At 50.6% G+C, this 16,127-nt stretch overlaps 1 protein-coding gene across 2 annotated transcripts in view; it reads left to right on the top strand.

The window, feature by feature from the left end:
- Positions 1-560: 560 nt before the first annotated feature.
- CERS5 (ceramide synthase 5) overlaps positions 561-16,127 on the top strand; it is a 45,591-nt gene continuing 30,024 nt past the window's right edge. The window contains exon 1 of one of the 2 annotated variants that reach the window (XR_006574535.1): positions 561-904. Coding sequence is in view for 1 of the 2 variants with exons in the window: in XM_044994809.1 (XP_044850744.1) it covers positions 702-904 (203 nt within the window). In the remaining variant the exon portion in view is untranslated. The remainder of the gene's footprint in view (positions 905-16,127) is intronic. The other variant, XM_044994809.1, reaches the window with a different exon arrangement.

Below are 16,127 nucleotides of genomic sequence, written 5' to 3'. Positions count from 1 at the left end.
TAGATTTTCCTCTGAGCGCGGCTGCCGCAGAGGACGAGTCTAAAGGCGGGGTTTTCAGACGGTGGGTCCCGACCCAGTACTGGGTCACGGCGGCTCTGGTCGCCACGGCCGACCCGGCTGTTAAAACTCTCGTCAGCGGAGCCGCCCGGCTTCGACACGGCGCTGCGGCCGGAAGCCGCCAGCAGCAGGGCCACAGGGGACGGATCAGTGGGTGCTCCCCTGGCCGCTGCCGGCACCCAGGTCTGGCCCAGCGGAGCCGCTCTCACAGCAGCGGTGTGGGGTTGGTGAGCGAGCGGGCGGGCGGGCGCGGGAAGCGGAGGGGCTGCGGCTGGCGGGGCCCAAGGCGGGAGGGGGAGCGAGGCCCGCCCCGCCCCCTCAGGCCCAGCCACGGTTTCCAGTCTCCTCACACAGGGGGCGCGGCAGGCTCAGCCCCCCCCCCTCCGGGCGGGGCCCTCCAGCGCGCATGCTCGCGGCCCGAGGGAGCGGGGTTTTAGTCCCCTCAGGGTGCACGCGCGGGGGCTCCTGCGCGGCGCACGCGAAGCGCCGTTTTCCGGGGTGTGGCCCCGGCATGAGGCTGCTGCCTCGAGGGCGCAAGCGTGGGCGGCCGCAAGGGCCTGGGGGCGGGGCCCCGCGGGGGGGCGGGGCTCGGCCCCGAGCGCCGCCCTGGCCCGTTGGCTGCTGCCGGCGCGGGGAGGCGGAAGATGGCGGCGGCCGCGGCGGCGCTGCTCTCGGCCTGGTTCTGGAACGAGCGGTTCTGGCTGCCGCACAACGTGACCTGGGCGGACCTGGCGGGGGAGCCGGGCCCGGAGGGCGGCAGCGGCCCCCAGTACCCGCAGGCCGGGCACGTCCTCTCCGCCTTCCCGCTCGCGCTGGGCATCTTCGCCGTCAGGCTGCTGTTCGAGAGGTGAGCGCGGCCGGGGTCCCGGTACGGAGCGGCCCGGTCTGGCCGGGCTGGGCACCGCGCTCCAGGGCATCCCCGGGGACCCTTCCCCCCCCGGACTCCCGGGGAACGGAGCTGAGGGACCCCCCAGAGCCCTCCCCGACTTCCTGCGAACCAGGCTGGGCACCGCGCTCCAGAGCATCCCCGGGGACCGGAGCTGAGGAGCCCCCCAGGGCCCTCCCCCGCCCTGGACTCCCGGGGACCGGAGCTGAGGAGCCCCCCCGGAACCTCCCCCCCCCGGACTCCCGGGGACCGGAGCTGAGGAGCCCCCCCGGGACTTCCCCCCCCGGACTCCCGGGGACCGGAGCTGAGGAGCCCCCCAGGGCCCTCCCCCGCTCTGGACTCCCGGGGACCGGAGCTGAGGAGCCCCCCCGGGACCTCCCCCCCCCGGACTCCCGGGGACCGGAGCTGAGGAGCCCCCCAGAGCCCCCCCCCGACTTCCTGCGAACCAGGCTGGGCACCGTGCTCCAGAGCATCCCCGGGGACCGGAGCTGAGGAGCCCCACCCAATGTCCCCCCGGACTCCCGGGGACCGGAGCTGAGGGGCCCCCCAGAGCCCCCCCCGACTTCCTGGGGACCAGGCAGGGCACCGCGCTCCAGAGCATCCCCGGGGACCGGAGCTGAGGAGCCCCCCAGAGCCCCCCCGACTTCCTGGGGACTAGGCTGGGCACCGCGCTCCAGGGCATCCCCGGGGACCGGAGCTGAGGAGCTCCCCTGGACTCCCGGGGACCGGAGCTGAGGAGCCCCCCAGAGCCCCCCCCCGACTTCCTGCGAACCAGGCTGGGCACCGTACTCTAGAGCATCCCCGGGGACCGGAGCTGAGGAGCCCTCCCCAATGTCCCCCCGGACTCCCGGGGACCGGAGCTGAGGGGCCCCCCAGAGCCCCCCCGACTTCCTGGGGACCAGGCTGGGCACCGCGCTCCAGAGCATCCCCGGGGACCGGAGCTGAGGAGCCCCCCAGAGCCCCCCGACTTCCTGCGAACCAGGCTGGGCACCGCGGTCCAGAGCATCCCCGGGGACCGGAGTTGAGGAGCCCCCCAGGGCCCTCCCCCGACTTCCTGGGGACCGGAGCTGAGGAGCCCCCCAGAGCCCCCCCCGACTTCCTGGGGACTAGGCTGGGCACCGCGCTCCAGAGCATCCCCGGGGCCCGGAGCTGAGGGGCCCCCTAGAGCCCTCCCCGACTTCCTGGGGACTAGGCTGGGCACCGCGCTCCAGGGCATCCCCGGGGACCGGAGCTGAGGAACCCCCCCGGGACCTCCCCCCCGGACTCCCGGGGACCGGAGCTGAGGAGCCCCCCAGAGCCCCCCCCGACTTCCTGGGGACTAGGCTGGGCACCGCGCTCCAGAGCATCCCCGGGGACCGGAGCTGAGGAGCCCCCCCAATGTCCCCCCGGACTCCCGGGGACTGGAGCTGAGGAGCCCCCCCAGGGCCCTTCCCTGCCCCGGACTCCCGGGGACTGGAGCTGAGGAGCCCCCCCAGGGCCCTTCCCCCCCCCGGACTCCCGGTGACCGGAGCTGAGGAGCCCCCCAGGGCCCTCCCCTGACTTCCTGGGGACCAGGCTGAGCACCGTGCTCCAGAGCATCCCCGGGGACCGGAGCTGAGGGGCCCCCCCCAGTGCCCCCCCGGACTCCCGGGGACCGGAGCTGAGGAGCCCCCCAGGGCCCTCCCCCCGACTTCCTGGGGACCAGGCTGGGCACCGTGCTCCAGAGCATCCCCGGGGACCAGAGCTGAGGAGCCCCCCCAGGGCCCTCCCCCCCCAGACTCCCGGGGACCAGAGCTGAGGAGCCCCCCAGGGCATCCCCAGGACTCCCTGGGGACAGAGCTGGGCACCACTCTCCAGAGCATCCCCAGGGACCAGAGCTGAGGAGCCCTCCCCTAGACCCTCATGGCACCCCCTGGGGGCAGGGCCCAGTACAGCTCTCTAGTGCATCCCCACGGACTGGAGCTGAGGAGCCAGCCTCCCCCCACAACCTCTAGAGCAGTGGCTCTCAAACTTTTTTACTGGTGACCCCTTCCACCCAGCAAGCCTCTGAGTGCGACCCCCCCCTCTTATAAATTATAAACACTTTTTATATATTTAACATCATTCTAAATGCTGGAGGCAAAGCGGGGTTTGAGGTGGAGATTAACAGCTCGCGACCCCCCATGTAATAACCTCGTGACCCCTTGAGGGGGGCCCAAACCTCTGTTTTTTGAACTTCTGCTCTAGAGAACTGTCCCTGTCTCCAAGAACATCCCTAGGGACTAGAGCTGAGGAATTGGGCCCCCCAGTGCACTCCCTCCCAGGGGGAAAGGGCCAGGGAGAACTCTCATAGAATTTTCCAGCACCTGACAGGGTATGCTCCCAGCTGGCCAGGGAGAGCTTTCCAGAGCCCACATAGGGGCTAGGCCTGGGTGCCCCACAGGATATGCCTAGAGCACCCTGGGAGTAGGGTTGGGGATTGGTTTCCAGAGCATCTTCCAGCCCCACAGGAACCAGAGCTGTGCGTCTCCAGCCCTTGGGGGTTCCACCACTCATCTATTCAGGGGACATCTTCCCCACTAAACTCAGGTGCCCCTCAGGCTCCCAAATCCTCAGGATCAGAGACCTGCATCTTTAGATGTTGTATGTCAGGGAATGGGAGAGGTACCTCTTGGTGTGGTACCTGGGGATATCTGCCTATCAGTAAAGGCCAGACAGTGATATTTCCTTCTGTACCAGAAATGTTGTGAGAGTTAATAGCCATGAGACCCTGGGAGATTTTCAGCTATATGATAGATATGCAAGCCTTATTTGTGTGTGAATTGCTACCTTCTGACCAGCCAGTTTATGTCTAATGCCTTCTGCAGTTCAGAAATACTGTTACGATTCTGAGCAGGGTGACAGATTGACATTGGTAGAAATTGAAGTCCTCTTTATCCACTGGAAAAATATAGCATGGGCAATAGCAGGGCAAGCTTCCTCCACTCTGCTCTTCCAGTGTATCTCAAGTTTCATTCAGTCCTTGGCCCCTTTTCTCAGACTGCCAGTGAGGGAGCCTGGTAGTCCCAACTGTGGCACTATTTTTTGTGATGGGGGACACCTATCCATGAGAAAGCTGATGGATACCCACCAAACTCTCTTTGCACAGGTCACCAAACAGCCTTTGGGTACCTATGGGTACATCTACACAGCAAAAAAAGACCTGGAGTAATGAGTCTCATAGCCTGGATCCGCTGACTCAGACTCGCCTGTGGGGCTAAAAATAGCAGGTGTGGCATGTTGAGGCTGGAGCCCAGGCTCTGAAATCCAGTGAGGGGATTGGTCTCAGAGTGTGGGCTCCAGCCCGAGCCCAAATGTCTACGTTTCTGGGTCTTTGTTACAGCTTTATCTAGAATGAAGAAAGGGAGAACGGTGGGTGTAGGAACAGCATCCTGTGTAAAAACACACAAAACCTGAAAGCATAGAATCTTATTCATATTAGTGTCAACAGCATGAAGAAAGGGAAATGTACTGAACAGTATCCTAAAGTAATTCTTTGAGGTAGCACCCAGTTAGGATTTAAAAAACACACACACTACACTGTTACCATCTGAGACTTTCTCACTGAAGGATGTGGGGAGTTGTTTGCCCAATCCCATTTAGTCTATAAAACATGAAGCGTAGTCATTTCTCTTGATGCTTGCTTCATGTACAGAAAACCATATTTAAGTTTGCATGAAAATAAAATAGAATATTACATAACACTAGAAAATGTACTGCAGGGAGCAGCTTTGAATTTGCAGGGAAATGCACAACATGATCTAGGGCTTTTCCACCTTTGAAGTCTGACATCCAGATCTGTTGATGCTTCAGGCTTGTGATGATTCTGCGACGTACTCTGAGGATTCAATTTTCTTTTATTTCAGTGCCTGTAAAGCTAGAAAAATTGTGATTGTAGGCTAACCTGGGATAGTTTCTTCAGACAAGTGAAATGCAATTGCTTGCTGCTGTCCTGCACTTGAATATTTTGAGTGCTTTGTCCATCACTGCGTCTGACCCAAAGCTAAAGATAAAAAGTGGTTAGCTCTGCCACAGTTTCCTTGTAAAACTCACCAGAGGGCAGAAAAAATAGATGACTTGCCCACCTGGTCTGTTACTTTTGTTAAACTCCTCCTAGTTCCAAGCAAATAATTGCACCCTATGTTGCATTTTGATGATGGGGGACCTTGCATATGGTTTAAAAAAACATTGGAATTTCTTCTCATTAGGGTTTCAGATTATTCATAAATAATAGACTTGAAAATGTTCATTCTTCTCGTGTGGTGCATGAGTTCCCTGATTGTTTCTCATTGTACACCAAGTGCAGGTGAGATTTTATGCATAGGTGACACAGAAGGGAGGTGTTTGGCATTGTTTCCCAAAGGGCTTTTACACAGAGAGACAACAGAGGAGAACTAACCAGGTTGCTTTGGTTCTTTCAGTAAATAGTTTGATAGAAGACTGATTCATGGTAGTTAATTTATCTGTGCAACAAGGGCAAAACCTTTTATTTATGAAAAGGGCTGTAGAAGGAAACTGACTAGGGAACGAGTCAGTTTCCTTTTGCAGACATCATATGTAAAGTGCTATGGGTGTTGAGCCTACATAAGTGATCTAGGACATCAAAGAAGGGGGGTGGGTGAAGGAGAGAAGCAGAAAAAGGAAAAATAGAACAAAACAGTAACAGAAAAAGCAACCATCTTCCCTTCTGTCTCTCCCTCCCCTTCTCCCTCCATCCTGCCCTCAAAAAAAAAAAAAAAGGGGGTGAGGGAGAGACAAGCATCCCAGAATTCCTTTGCTCTGCCTTCTGACGCTCTTCTTCTGAAGCATCATGCCATCCAATGCAAAGGACCTGGGGGCACAGTTCCCATCTTAGCGTGCCAGGGCTGGCCCTGGTCAAGTGTCCACACTCAGTAGCAAACAATGACAGGAAATTTTGTGATGGAATGTTCCTTGTTGCAGGGGTCAGGATGTAATCCCTCCTCCTCTTCCCATGTACAGCACTGAATAACTGGCCCAGGGATATTGGTTTTGGGGAGAAGTGCAGAAGATTATAATTTTCCTTTGAAGCATCAGGTATTAGCTGCTGTCAGAGACAGGGTACCACACTTGATCTAGTACAGGGGCTTCCATGTTAACACTTCTTTCATCATCACCATAACTTCTGGGTTATGTTTCCTGGCTTTGTAGTTCATCTACATCTGAGAGCTTTTCTATATCTTTAATGAATGTTTTCATACCTCTACCCCACTGTAGGTCAGGTTTAGTTTGTATTTTGCAAAAGCATATTGTCAGAGACACCGGTCATGCTGATACCTAGCTTGTTTTTCTAAACTTTCTGCCTATTAATTTCATTGGGTGACCCCAGGTCCTTGTGTTGTGAAGGGGTAAATAACACTGCCTTATTCACTTTCTTCACACCATTCATGATCTTACAGATCTCCATTATATTCCCCCCTTAGTAGTCTCTTATTTAAGATTAACAGTTCCAGTCTTTAATCTCTCCTCATGTGGAAGTTGTTCCATACTCCCAATAATGTTTGTTGCCCTTCTCTGTATTTTTCCAATTCTAATGTATCTTTTTTTTTGAGATGGGGTGATCAGAACTGCAGTCACTATTCAAGGTATGGGCTTTATATAATGGCATTATAATATTTACTGTTTTATCTATCCCTTTTCTAATGGTTCCTAACATTGTTTTTTGACTGCTGCTGCAAATTAAGCAGCTGTTTTCAGAGAATATCCACGACTCCAAGAACTTTTTTTTGGCCAATTCAGACCCCCCATCATTAGTATAGTTGAGACTGTTTTCCAATGTACATTACTTTGCATGTATCAACTCTTCCTCCTCCCACCTCACCACTTAGAACATGTCATAAACATTCACATTTATCTAATAAAATCCCATTGTGCACATACCACCTTCCAGGCCTTGGGAATTATTAAATCAAATGGCTTCCTTGACACACAATTGGCAGTAACACTGATGACTCAGAGATTGAACTGTATTTGCAGTTCTTTTGCTTTCTGTGGCTTTCTTCTTCCTCCTCTCATTCCCCCATTCTTTCTTCAGCATTATGAGGAAGTGTGGGTTTTCTTCCTTGAATGGTTTGTTACAGCAACACACAAGTTTCTCTTCTAACTGAATGTCATCTAGATGCAGAGAGCAGTTTACAAAGAGATCTGTGACTCTTTAAGTTGACTGTAAACAGGGAGGTGCCCCTACTGAGCTGGGGAGACCTGCAATGTATTCTTCCTATAATTTGCTCACACTGATTACTTCAGAATGCATGTAAACTCATAGGTACTCTTTCAGTTCCTCCAAGGAGCTACGGGGATCTGCAGTGTGTTCCTGTCTGGCTAAGAAACCTCCCTGGATTTTTGCTTTACATAAGGCAGAGTTGAAAATTAGTGTCTTGTAAATCATTTACAATTCTAATACAGTGAGATTATGAAGGAGAGAGTCTGCACAGAGGCTCAGCCTCTTATCTTGAGAGTGCAATTTGGTAATTGGATCCCAACTGCTGAAAGGTGCATCGATCATAAATTTTATTATCTGGGAAAGTTTTTTGTGTGTATGTCTTTTCTTTCAAGCTGGGGTGGAGACTCAGCAGGCAAAATAGAATGTTGCCCTGTGGGAGGTTGGATTTGGGAAAGAGAGCTCTCCAGAGAAGATATTTGTGCTCTTCAGGAGGAAGAAAAGACAGAAAGCAGAACACTCAGACTTCCCAACCTCCATTTTGTCTCCATTTTCTGCCTTGGTTGTCCATCAGGCTGACAGGGAAGGTGGTTGTCTGGATATTTTTGGGAGAGTAGAAAGTTAGACTGGGCATTTGGGTGAGAATTGAGTGAACAAAATATATCTCCAATGGGATGAATCACAGTGCCTTGTTAATTCTGAGAATGCTGCCCTGGCAGGTTGCAGAGTCGGTAGGACAGCTTATTTTGAGGTATTTTGACTTGCCATTGACTTTTTAAAGAGCTATATTGATACCTCCATCTCTCCCAGTTCTGGAATCCATAGCACCTGGGTTGCTGCTGACTGACCTGACCTAGTCTGCATTCACCTTGTGATATATGTCTCCTGTAGCATTAGGGTATGTCTACACTGCAGTGTAAGCTCAGGGTTAGTAGAACTTGAGTTAGCAGACACTGGGTTTGTTAGCGTTGGGCTTGAGTGTCTACGCTCATTTGTAATCCCAGGTTAGGAGTTGTTGAACTCTGGGTCCCAAATTCTGTGTCCAGCGTATCCCCCTGGGGTCCAACCACCCATATCCTAGACTTCCTAGTGCCCTCCCAATATGTGGTCAGTAGCCTTTTGTTGGAGGGAAAACTTGACCGTCCGGCAGATGAAGATAGCCAGCCTATGGGATTGTGGAATAAAGGTAATAATAAGGTAATAATTGGAGATATACCAATCTCCTAGAACTGGAAGGGACCTTGAAAGGTCATCGAGTCCAGCCCCCTGCCTTCACTAGCAGGACCAATTTTTGCCCCAGATCCCTAAGTGGCCCCCTCAAGGCTTGAACTCACAACCCTGGGTTTAGCAGGCCAATGCTCAAACCACTGAGCTATCCCTCCCTCTACTTTTAGTGGACTCCCAGAGCATGAATCTAATGGGGCTAGGTCTACACTGCAAAGCAACAGGGTTAGAACCCTGGACATCAGCTTGATTCAGGCTCAGATATTCCACTCCTGTGGAGTCCTGGGATCTGGATTAGCATGATTTGTGCATAGATAGAAGGAGAGGTTAGGCTTGAGCCTTAGTTCAAATCCTGGGCTTACGTTGCAGTGTAGACATACTCTTAGGGCTTGGCTACACTGGAGAGTTGCAGCGCTGGTGGAGGCTTTACAGCGCTGCAACTTAGTAACTGTCCACACCTGCAAGGCACATCCAGCGCTGCAACTCCCTGGCTGCAGCGCTGGCTGTACACCTGGTCTGCTTGGGGTATAACGAGTGCAGCGCTGGTGATGCAGCGCTGCTCGTCAAGTGTGGCCACACACCAGCGCTGTTATTGGCCTCCAGGGTATTAGGAGATATCCCAGAATGCTTTTAACTAAATTACTCTCTTTGTTTTGTTGTGAACTCGGGGCTCCGGGAGCTGCTTATCTACAAAACAAACACAGCTCTTGTTTGCTGTGAATGAGGCAGGCAGGGGGATGAATGTCTACAGCTAGTGTTTGCTTGAGGAGAGAAACAGCGGGGGGAGAGGGAGAAAGGGAGTCCGTTGGAGCAGCTGTTTATCTGGTCTGCAGGCTATTTGCAGTTAAGAGTGAATGAGGGGTTGAGGAAATGTTCAGATTTTGCAAGGCAGGGAGCTGACACACAGTGTCGGCTCCAAAAATCCACACTCTCTCTTCCCCGCTCCTGTCACACTCCACCCCACCCCCCTCTTTTGAAAAGCACGTTGCTGCCACTTGAACGCTGGGATAGCTGCCCATAATGCACCACTCCCAACAGTGCTGCAAATGTGGCCATACTGCAGTGCTGGTAGCTGTGAGTGTGGCCACACACCAGTGCTTTCCCTACACAGCTGTACGAAGACAGCTGTAACTCCCAGTGCTGTACAGCTGTAAGTGTAGCCATACCCTTAGAGAGAGAGAGAGACAGAATAGTTGTTCAGATACTTTTCCACATGCTGAAACTTCAGGCCCCTGGAATGCTTTTTGCCAGTTTTGGGCAAGTTACTAACATCTAAGTTTCCCTGTCTCTAAAATGGTGTTAATGATACTTGGTATGCTTTGTAATGTACTTTGAAATCCTCTAATTAAAAGTGCTGTTCAAGTTCAAAGTATGAAGATCACTGCACTTGTGCTCTGCAGTGACCTGTTATGGATGCCATCTCTAGCTGTGGGTTGTTTATTGCATATTGTAGTATGGATCTTGTAATATACAGTTTGCTAACATTTGTCAACAATAAATGCATTGTACAGAATTTGACAACCCAATTCACAAGTACAGATTCCTGATATTTAACCTAAAATCTAAGTTGCATTGCTCTCTCCATAGTGAGAGTTGGTTGTGTATTAGATTTATTGCTTTTGTGTTCAGCCTTCAAAGCAATCATGCTCAAATGAGTGAAAAGTAATTCAGCTCAGGGAATGTTCTGTGGGTTGTAAGCAGACAGGAGTTCTTTGGGAATGGTGGGCAGGAGGACCAGGGGCATTTCTAAAACATTTAGTCTTGATCTTTCATCCAGTCCACATGATGATGATTTTACTTAAGTTTCCTCCACTTAATACCTTACAGCTGTGCAGCAGAATTAACAACACAATTAGCACACACAAACAGAGAAACACCTCCATTAAAACTCAATCAGTTGACTGGACCTGTAAAAGGTGAGAGAAAAATAACAAATATGAGACAAACAATAGTTAAATTAAAAATCAGTGTTTGTAGTAGAGCATCATCTTGAGGTATTTAAGTGTGAAAAGTTGGACTGAGAGAGGTCTCAGAGGGGTGGGTGGGTGGGAAAGAGTCCCACATCCACCACAAGAAAGATGCATCTGCCTGCCAACCTGAGAGGCAATGGTGAGAAAAGTGAAAAGCAGGCCTTTTAAGAGTGAATCATGATTTTGGGTGACCAACTTGAGGTGCCTTAAAAGAATTTCAGAAAGTGCTGAGCTCCTGCCCTCTAATAATCAGCTGCCTTAAAGGTGTGTCAAGATGTGTGCACAAAATCACTAGTCTCTCTTAAAAAAAAATCTTGGCCATTATTTGACCCCCTGGGTCAAGATTCCAGGAGAAAGTCTTTACTGTATCTGAGGTCTATAAAGTTTAGGGCTGTAAAAATGAAACAAAACGAAAATGAGTGTCAAATTACAATCATTCTCTCCACCTTTATAGGCACCCAATGTAAAGAATGCAGGCCTAGTATTGCTTAAACTAATGAGCAGACATGTTGCTACCTTTTGAGCAAGCTGCAAGTGATGGAGGTTCCTTGCTGAGAGTTGCAGTAATCGTCTTGAAGCTACATGCTGCTGTTACAAGGTTGTAATGGGATATAGTGCTAAGGTTGTGCAAATTGTGCATCTGAAAATCCACTCTTGGCGCCCAGGGAACATTCTAAAGTGACATCAAGATTTTTGAGCTTGCTCCCACAGAGTCCCCTTAAGTGGGAACGTACGAGGATGTTCTCTTTATCTTGACAACCTCTACCCAGTAGCAGGACTGGTTTTCTCAGGGTTGAGAGAAACTTATCCAACTGGCAAAACAGAGACCGTACTTGGAGCCATAGAGCAAGAAAAATATAACAGCCTGCGGATAATATTTATTCTACTTTTAATTATGGTTACGCATCAAATATGCCCACCCTGGACAGGAAATTGCTAGCAACCGCCATGTTGGAAGACGGTTGTTGGTCGCAGTTTTGGTTGAAAACACTGTTGCTAGCAGAGTTAATAAAGATACAGTATAGACAGAGCCCAAATACACTCTCTTAAAAGTGATGATGAATTCCGCAGCTGTCACTGAGTTTCCCACCTGTTTCTTAGGCTTTGTCTACACTACCTTGCTTTTAGTAACACGGCTGTGCCGCCATAGCAATGCTGCTAAAAGGTGCACAATGTAGCTGCAGTTTGTCGGCAGGAGAAAGCTCTCCTGCAAACAAAAAAGTCCACCACCACCCCACGAGTGGCAGCGGCTTTGTCGGCAGGAGAGTGCTGCTGCCAACAAAGTGCTGTTCACACCTGCGCTTTTCGTTGGTAAAACTTTTGTCGTTCGGGGGGATGTTTTTTAACACCCCTGAATGACAAAAGTTTTGCTGACAAAGTTCCAGTCTAGACAAAGCCTTAGACACAGCCTGCCTCTACTGCTGTCTGTACCCCCATTTGCTTGTGTTGCTTCTTATCCATGTGCGTTTTGCTATGCACCCAGCATTCCTTTATTGCTGCTATGTACGTTTTCTGTGTGCTTGTCTGAGCAAGCCAAGCTCTGTTACATTCATAGCCTGGAGCAACCTTTTATTACTTCTAAATAGTCATCTCACCTTTTGATTTTTTTTTTAATCTGTGTTTTCCCTAGGCCATTTAAAAAAAACTAAACCTTTGTTTTCGAAGAATTCAACTATCCAGGAATATCCTGGTATGAAGTTTTGGTAACAACTTTAGGCTGACAGCCATGTTATTCTTTTATCACCCTCAAAACTTTTTTTATGTCCCAAGAAATAATCTTTATCCCTTATCTATGTATCTTTCTATTAAGAGGTAGTTAGTAATTTAATGGCTTGATTTCTCCATCTCCCTCCTCCCCCCCCATGCATCAATCTTGAGTTTTAAAATAATTCCACAACAACTGTGGTGAAAATATTTGAGACCCATATAAGATTGGAACCAATATTTGTCTCCACTTATTTGAGCCCACCTTACTGGTTTCTCCTTTAAAAAGAAACGCTCTGAATTAAATTTGGTTAGGGTTTTTTTTTTTAATATGGAAAAAGAGCAGATCTAGTGCCCATCTATAAAAAGGGAAATAAGGACAACCCGGGGAATTACAGGCCAGTCAGTTCTGTACCTGGAAAGATAATGGAGCACATAATTAAGCAATCAGTTTGTAAACACCTAGAAGATAATAAGGTGATAAGTGACAGCATGGATTTGTCAAGAACAAATTGTGTCAAACCAACCTGATAGCTTTCTTTGACAGGGTAACAAGCCTTGTGGATAGTAGGGAAGCGGTAGATGTGGTATATCTTGACTTTAGTAAGGCTTTTGATACCGTCTCGCATGACCTTCTCATAAATAAGCTAGGGAAATACAACCTAGATGGAGCTACTATAAGGTGGGTGCATAACTGGTTGGAAAATCTTTTCGAGAGAGTAGTTATCAGTAGTTCACAGTCATGCTGGAAGGGCATAACGAGTGAGATCCCACAGGGATCAGTTCTGGATCACTGAAGTATCCACAGTCCTCTTTGCAGTGGAGGTGCGGTCACCACCGAGTATCGCGTCCAGTTCTTTGTAGAGCCAGCAGCTCGTGGGCGCAGCACCGGAGTGGCGGTTTGCCTCCCATGCCTTGTGGTAGGCGTTCCAACGCTCCTTCACTTTGACCCTGCCCTGCAGTGTGTCCCAGTCATGGCCCCTTTCTGTCATGCATCGTGAAATCTGTCTGTAGGTATCATAATTCCTATGGCTGGAGCGCAGCTGGGATTGGACAGCCTTCTCTCCCCAAATGCTGATGAGGTCCAGCAGCTTGGCATTCTCCAAGCAGGGGATCGCCTGTGCATGGAGCAGGCATGAGCAGCTGGAAAGATGCACTGAGACCACTGCACGTGTCACTGAGCAAATAGGAAGGGGACTTTCAAAATTCCCAAGGAATTTAAGGAGTTGGGCTCACGGTTGGTCACCTTAGGGCAGGGCAGTAGAGTTCAAACCAATGACTAGAGAGGCAAGAACTGGCATTGTGGACACCTCCCAGAGGCCAATCACAGCGCTGCAATTGAAAGATGGCACCACAGCGCTGTAGCCCCAGCACAGAAAGCTGTACGCCTCTCATTGGGTGGGTTTTTTTACAGCACTGCAACTGTGCAGTTTCTGCACACTAAGTGGCTTGGCAGTGTGTACAGCTCAGGAGTTGCACTGCAGAAAGCTGCTTTACTGCACAGAAACTTGCCAGTGTAGAGAAGGCCCAAGTATTTTCAAAAGTAATGGCACTACAAAGGCTTCAGCACTTAGGCCTGGTCTACACTACGAGTTTATCTCGAATTTAGCAGTGTTAAACCGAATTAACCCTGCACCCGTCCACACAACGAAGCCCTTTACTTCAATATAAAGGGCTCTTAATATCGATATCTACTCCTCCCCAACGAGGGGAGTAGCGCTGAAATCGGTATTGCTATTTCGAATTAGGATTAGTGTGGCCGCAATTCAACGGTATTGGCCTCTGGGAGCTATCCCACAGTGCACCATTGTGACCGCTCTGGACACCAATCTGAACTCAGATGCACTGGCCAGGTAGACAGGAAAAGCCTGTGAACTTTTGAATTTCATTTCCTGTTTGCCCAGCGTGCAGAGCTGATCAGCACAGGTGACCATGCAGTCCCAGAATCAAAAAAGAGCTCCAGCATGGACCATACAGGAGATACTGAATCTGATGTCTGTATGGGGAGATAAATCTGTTCTATCAGAACTCCGTTTCAATAGAAAAAATCTCCAAGGCTATGATGGACAGAGGCCACAACAGGGACTCAGCACTGTGCTGTGTGAAATTTAAGGCACTGAGACAAGCATACCAGAAAGCCAAAGAATGAAATGGACGCTCACGGAGGGAGGGGCGACTGATGACTGTAGTTTTCCCACAGTTCCCGCACTCTCCGAAAACCATGTGAATTCTTGGCTGAGCTCCCAAAGCCTGAAGGGTCAAAAACATTGTCACGGGTGGTTCAGGGTATATGTCATCAGCCCCTCCCCCCCCCCCCGAAAGCAAAGGGGAAAAAAATAGTTTCTCACCTTTTTTCAATGTCACCGTATGTCTACTGGATGCTGCTGGCAGACGCAGTGCTGCAGCGCTACACAGCAGCATCCCCTTGCCTTGCGGATGGCAGACGGTACAGTATGACTGATACCCATCATCGTCATCCCGTGGGTGCTCCTGGCTGGCCTCGTTAAGGTCAGCTGGGGGCGCCTGGGCAAAAATGGGAATGACTCCAGGTCATTCTCTTCTTTAAGTTTTGTCTAATGGAGATTCAGTCCTACCTGGAATATGATGCCAGCTGGAGGCTTCTGCCTCAGGCTGCTCTCCCCAGTCAGCAGCACCGCGTGGTCGCGCCCACCCCTTGCTACCAGGGATCACAATCAGATACTTAGACCTCTACATTTTGCTGCAAATAAAAAAATTAAGCTGCCGTTTAGAACTGTCCCCCAACATACATATCCTGGGACATTTTGTATTTTACCAGTGTCAGTCAAAGGCCCACACACACATGTAGATTCAGTCCTGCCTGTTCTTCTATCCTAGTGCTTGTCACAGATTCCCATTTTCATCTATAGGCTGAGGAAGTGCAGAATGGTGGTTCACTCTACTTTGCAGTCAGCCAACTGCCCTCCCCTCCCCCCTTTGATCTCTGCTTGCAGAGGCAATAAAGTCAGTGTTGTTTCTTCATTCATTCATTCTTTATTACTTCATCACATAAATGGGGGGATAACTGCCACGGTAGCCCAGGAGGGGTGGGGGAGGAGGGAAGCAATGGGTGGTGGTGTTGCAGAGGCACCCCCTAGAATGGCATGCAGCTCATCATTTCTGCGAGATGTCTGGGGCTCTGACCCGGAGCGGCCATTTGCCTCTCTGGTTCTTTAGTAGGCTTGCCTGATATTCTAGGCAGGACTGACTCTCCATTAGACAAAACTTAAAGAAGAGAATGACCTGGGGAGTCATTCCCATTTTTGTCCAGGTGCCCCTGACTGACCTCACCAAGGCTGGCCGGGAGCACCCATGACAGCAGCAGATGGTACAGTAGAGCTGGTAACCATCTTTGCTAACTTGCAAAGGCAAGGGGATGCTTCTGTGTAGCACTGCAGTACCGCATCTGTTAGCATCCAGTAGACATACGGTGACAGTGAAAAAAGGCTGAACAGGCTCCATGGTTGCTGTGCTATGGCGTCTGCCCAGGCAATCCAGGGAAAAGGGTGCGAAATGATTGTCTGCCGTTGCTTTCAGGGAAAGAGGATTGACTGACGACATTTAACCATAACCACCCGTGACAAATTTTTGGCCCCATCAGGCATTGGGATCTCAACCGAGAATTCCAATGGGCGGGGGAGACTGCGGGAACTATGGGATAGCTACCCACAGTGCAACGCTCCAGAAGTCGACGCTCGCTTCGGTACATGGACTAATTAATGTGCTTAGTGTGGCCGTGTGCCCTCGACTTTATACAGTGTTTCCAAAAATCAGTTTCTGTAAAATCGGAATAATCCCATAGTGTAGACATACCTTTAGTTTAGACATTCACACCTATGTGAGCTTTTGTTTTTCAGGCCCTCCTTTGTGAGTGACATACACTGACTAAAGGCAATGTCTATGGTATGGGTGCTACAATGGCACTGCAGTGGAGCCATAGTGTAGACTCTTCATACAATGATGGAAGGGGTTTTTGCAGTGCTGCACGAATTCCACCTCCCTGAATGCCGGTAACTTGGTCAACAGAAGCATTCTGCAGCAGGGGTAGGTTGGCATGACTTTGCTCAGGGGGTGAATTTTCCACACCTCTGAG

Source organism: Mauremys mutica, chromosome 20, assembly GCF_020497125.1.
Source record: "Mauremys mutica isolate MM-2020 ecotype Southern chromosome 20, ASM2049712v1, whole genome shotgun sequence".
In the NCBI taxonomy this organism is placed as follows: domain Eukaryota; kingdom Metazoa; phylum Chordata; order Testudines; family Geoemydidae; genus Mauremys; species Mauremys mutica.
This window is presented reverse-complemented; position numbering and strand designations above follow the sequence as displayed.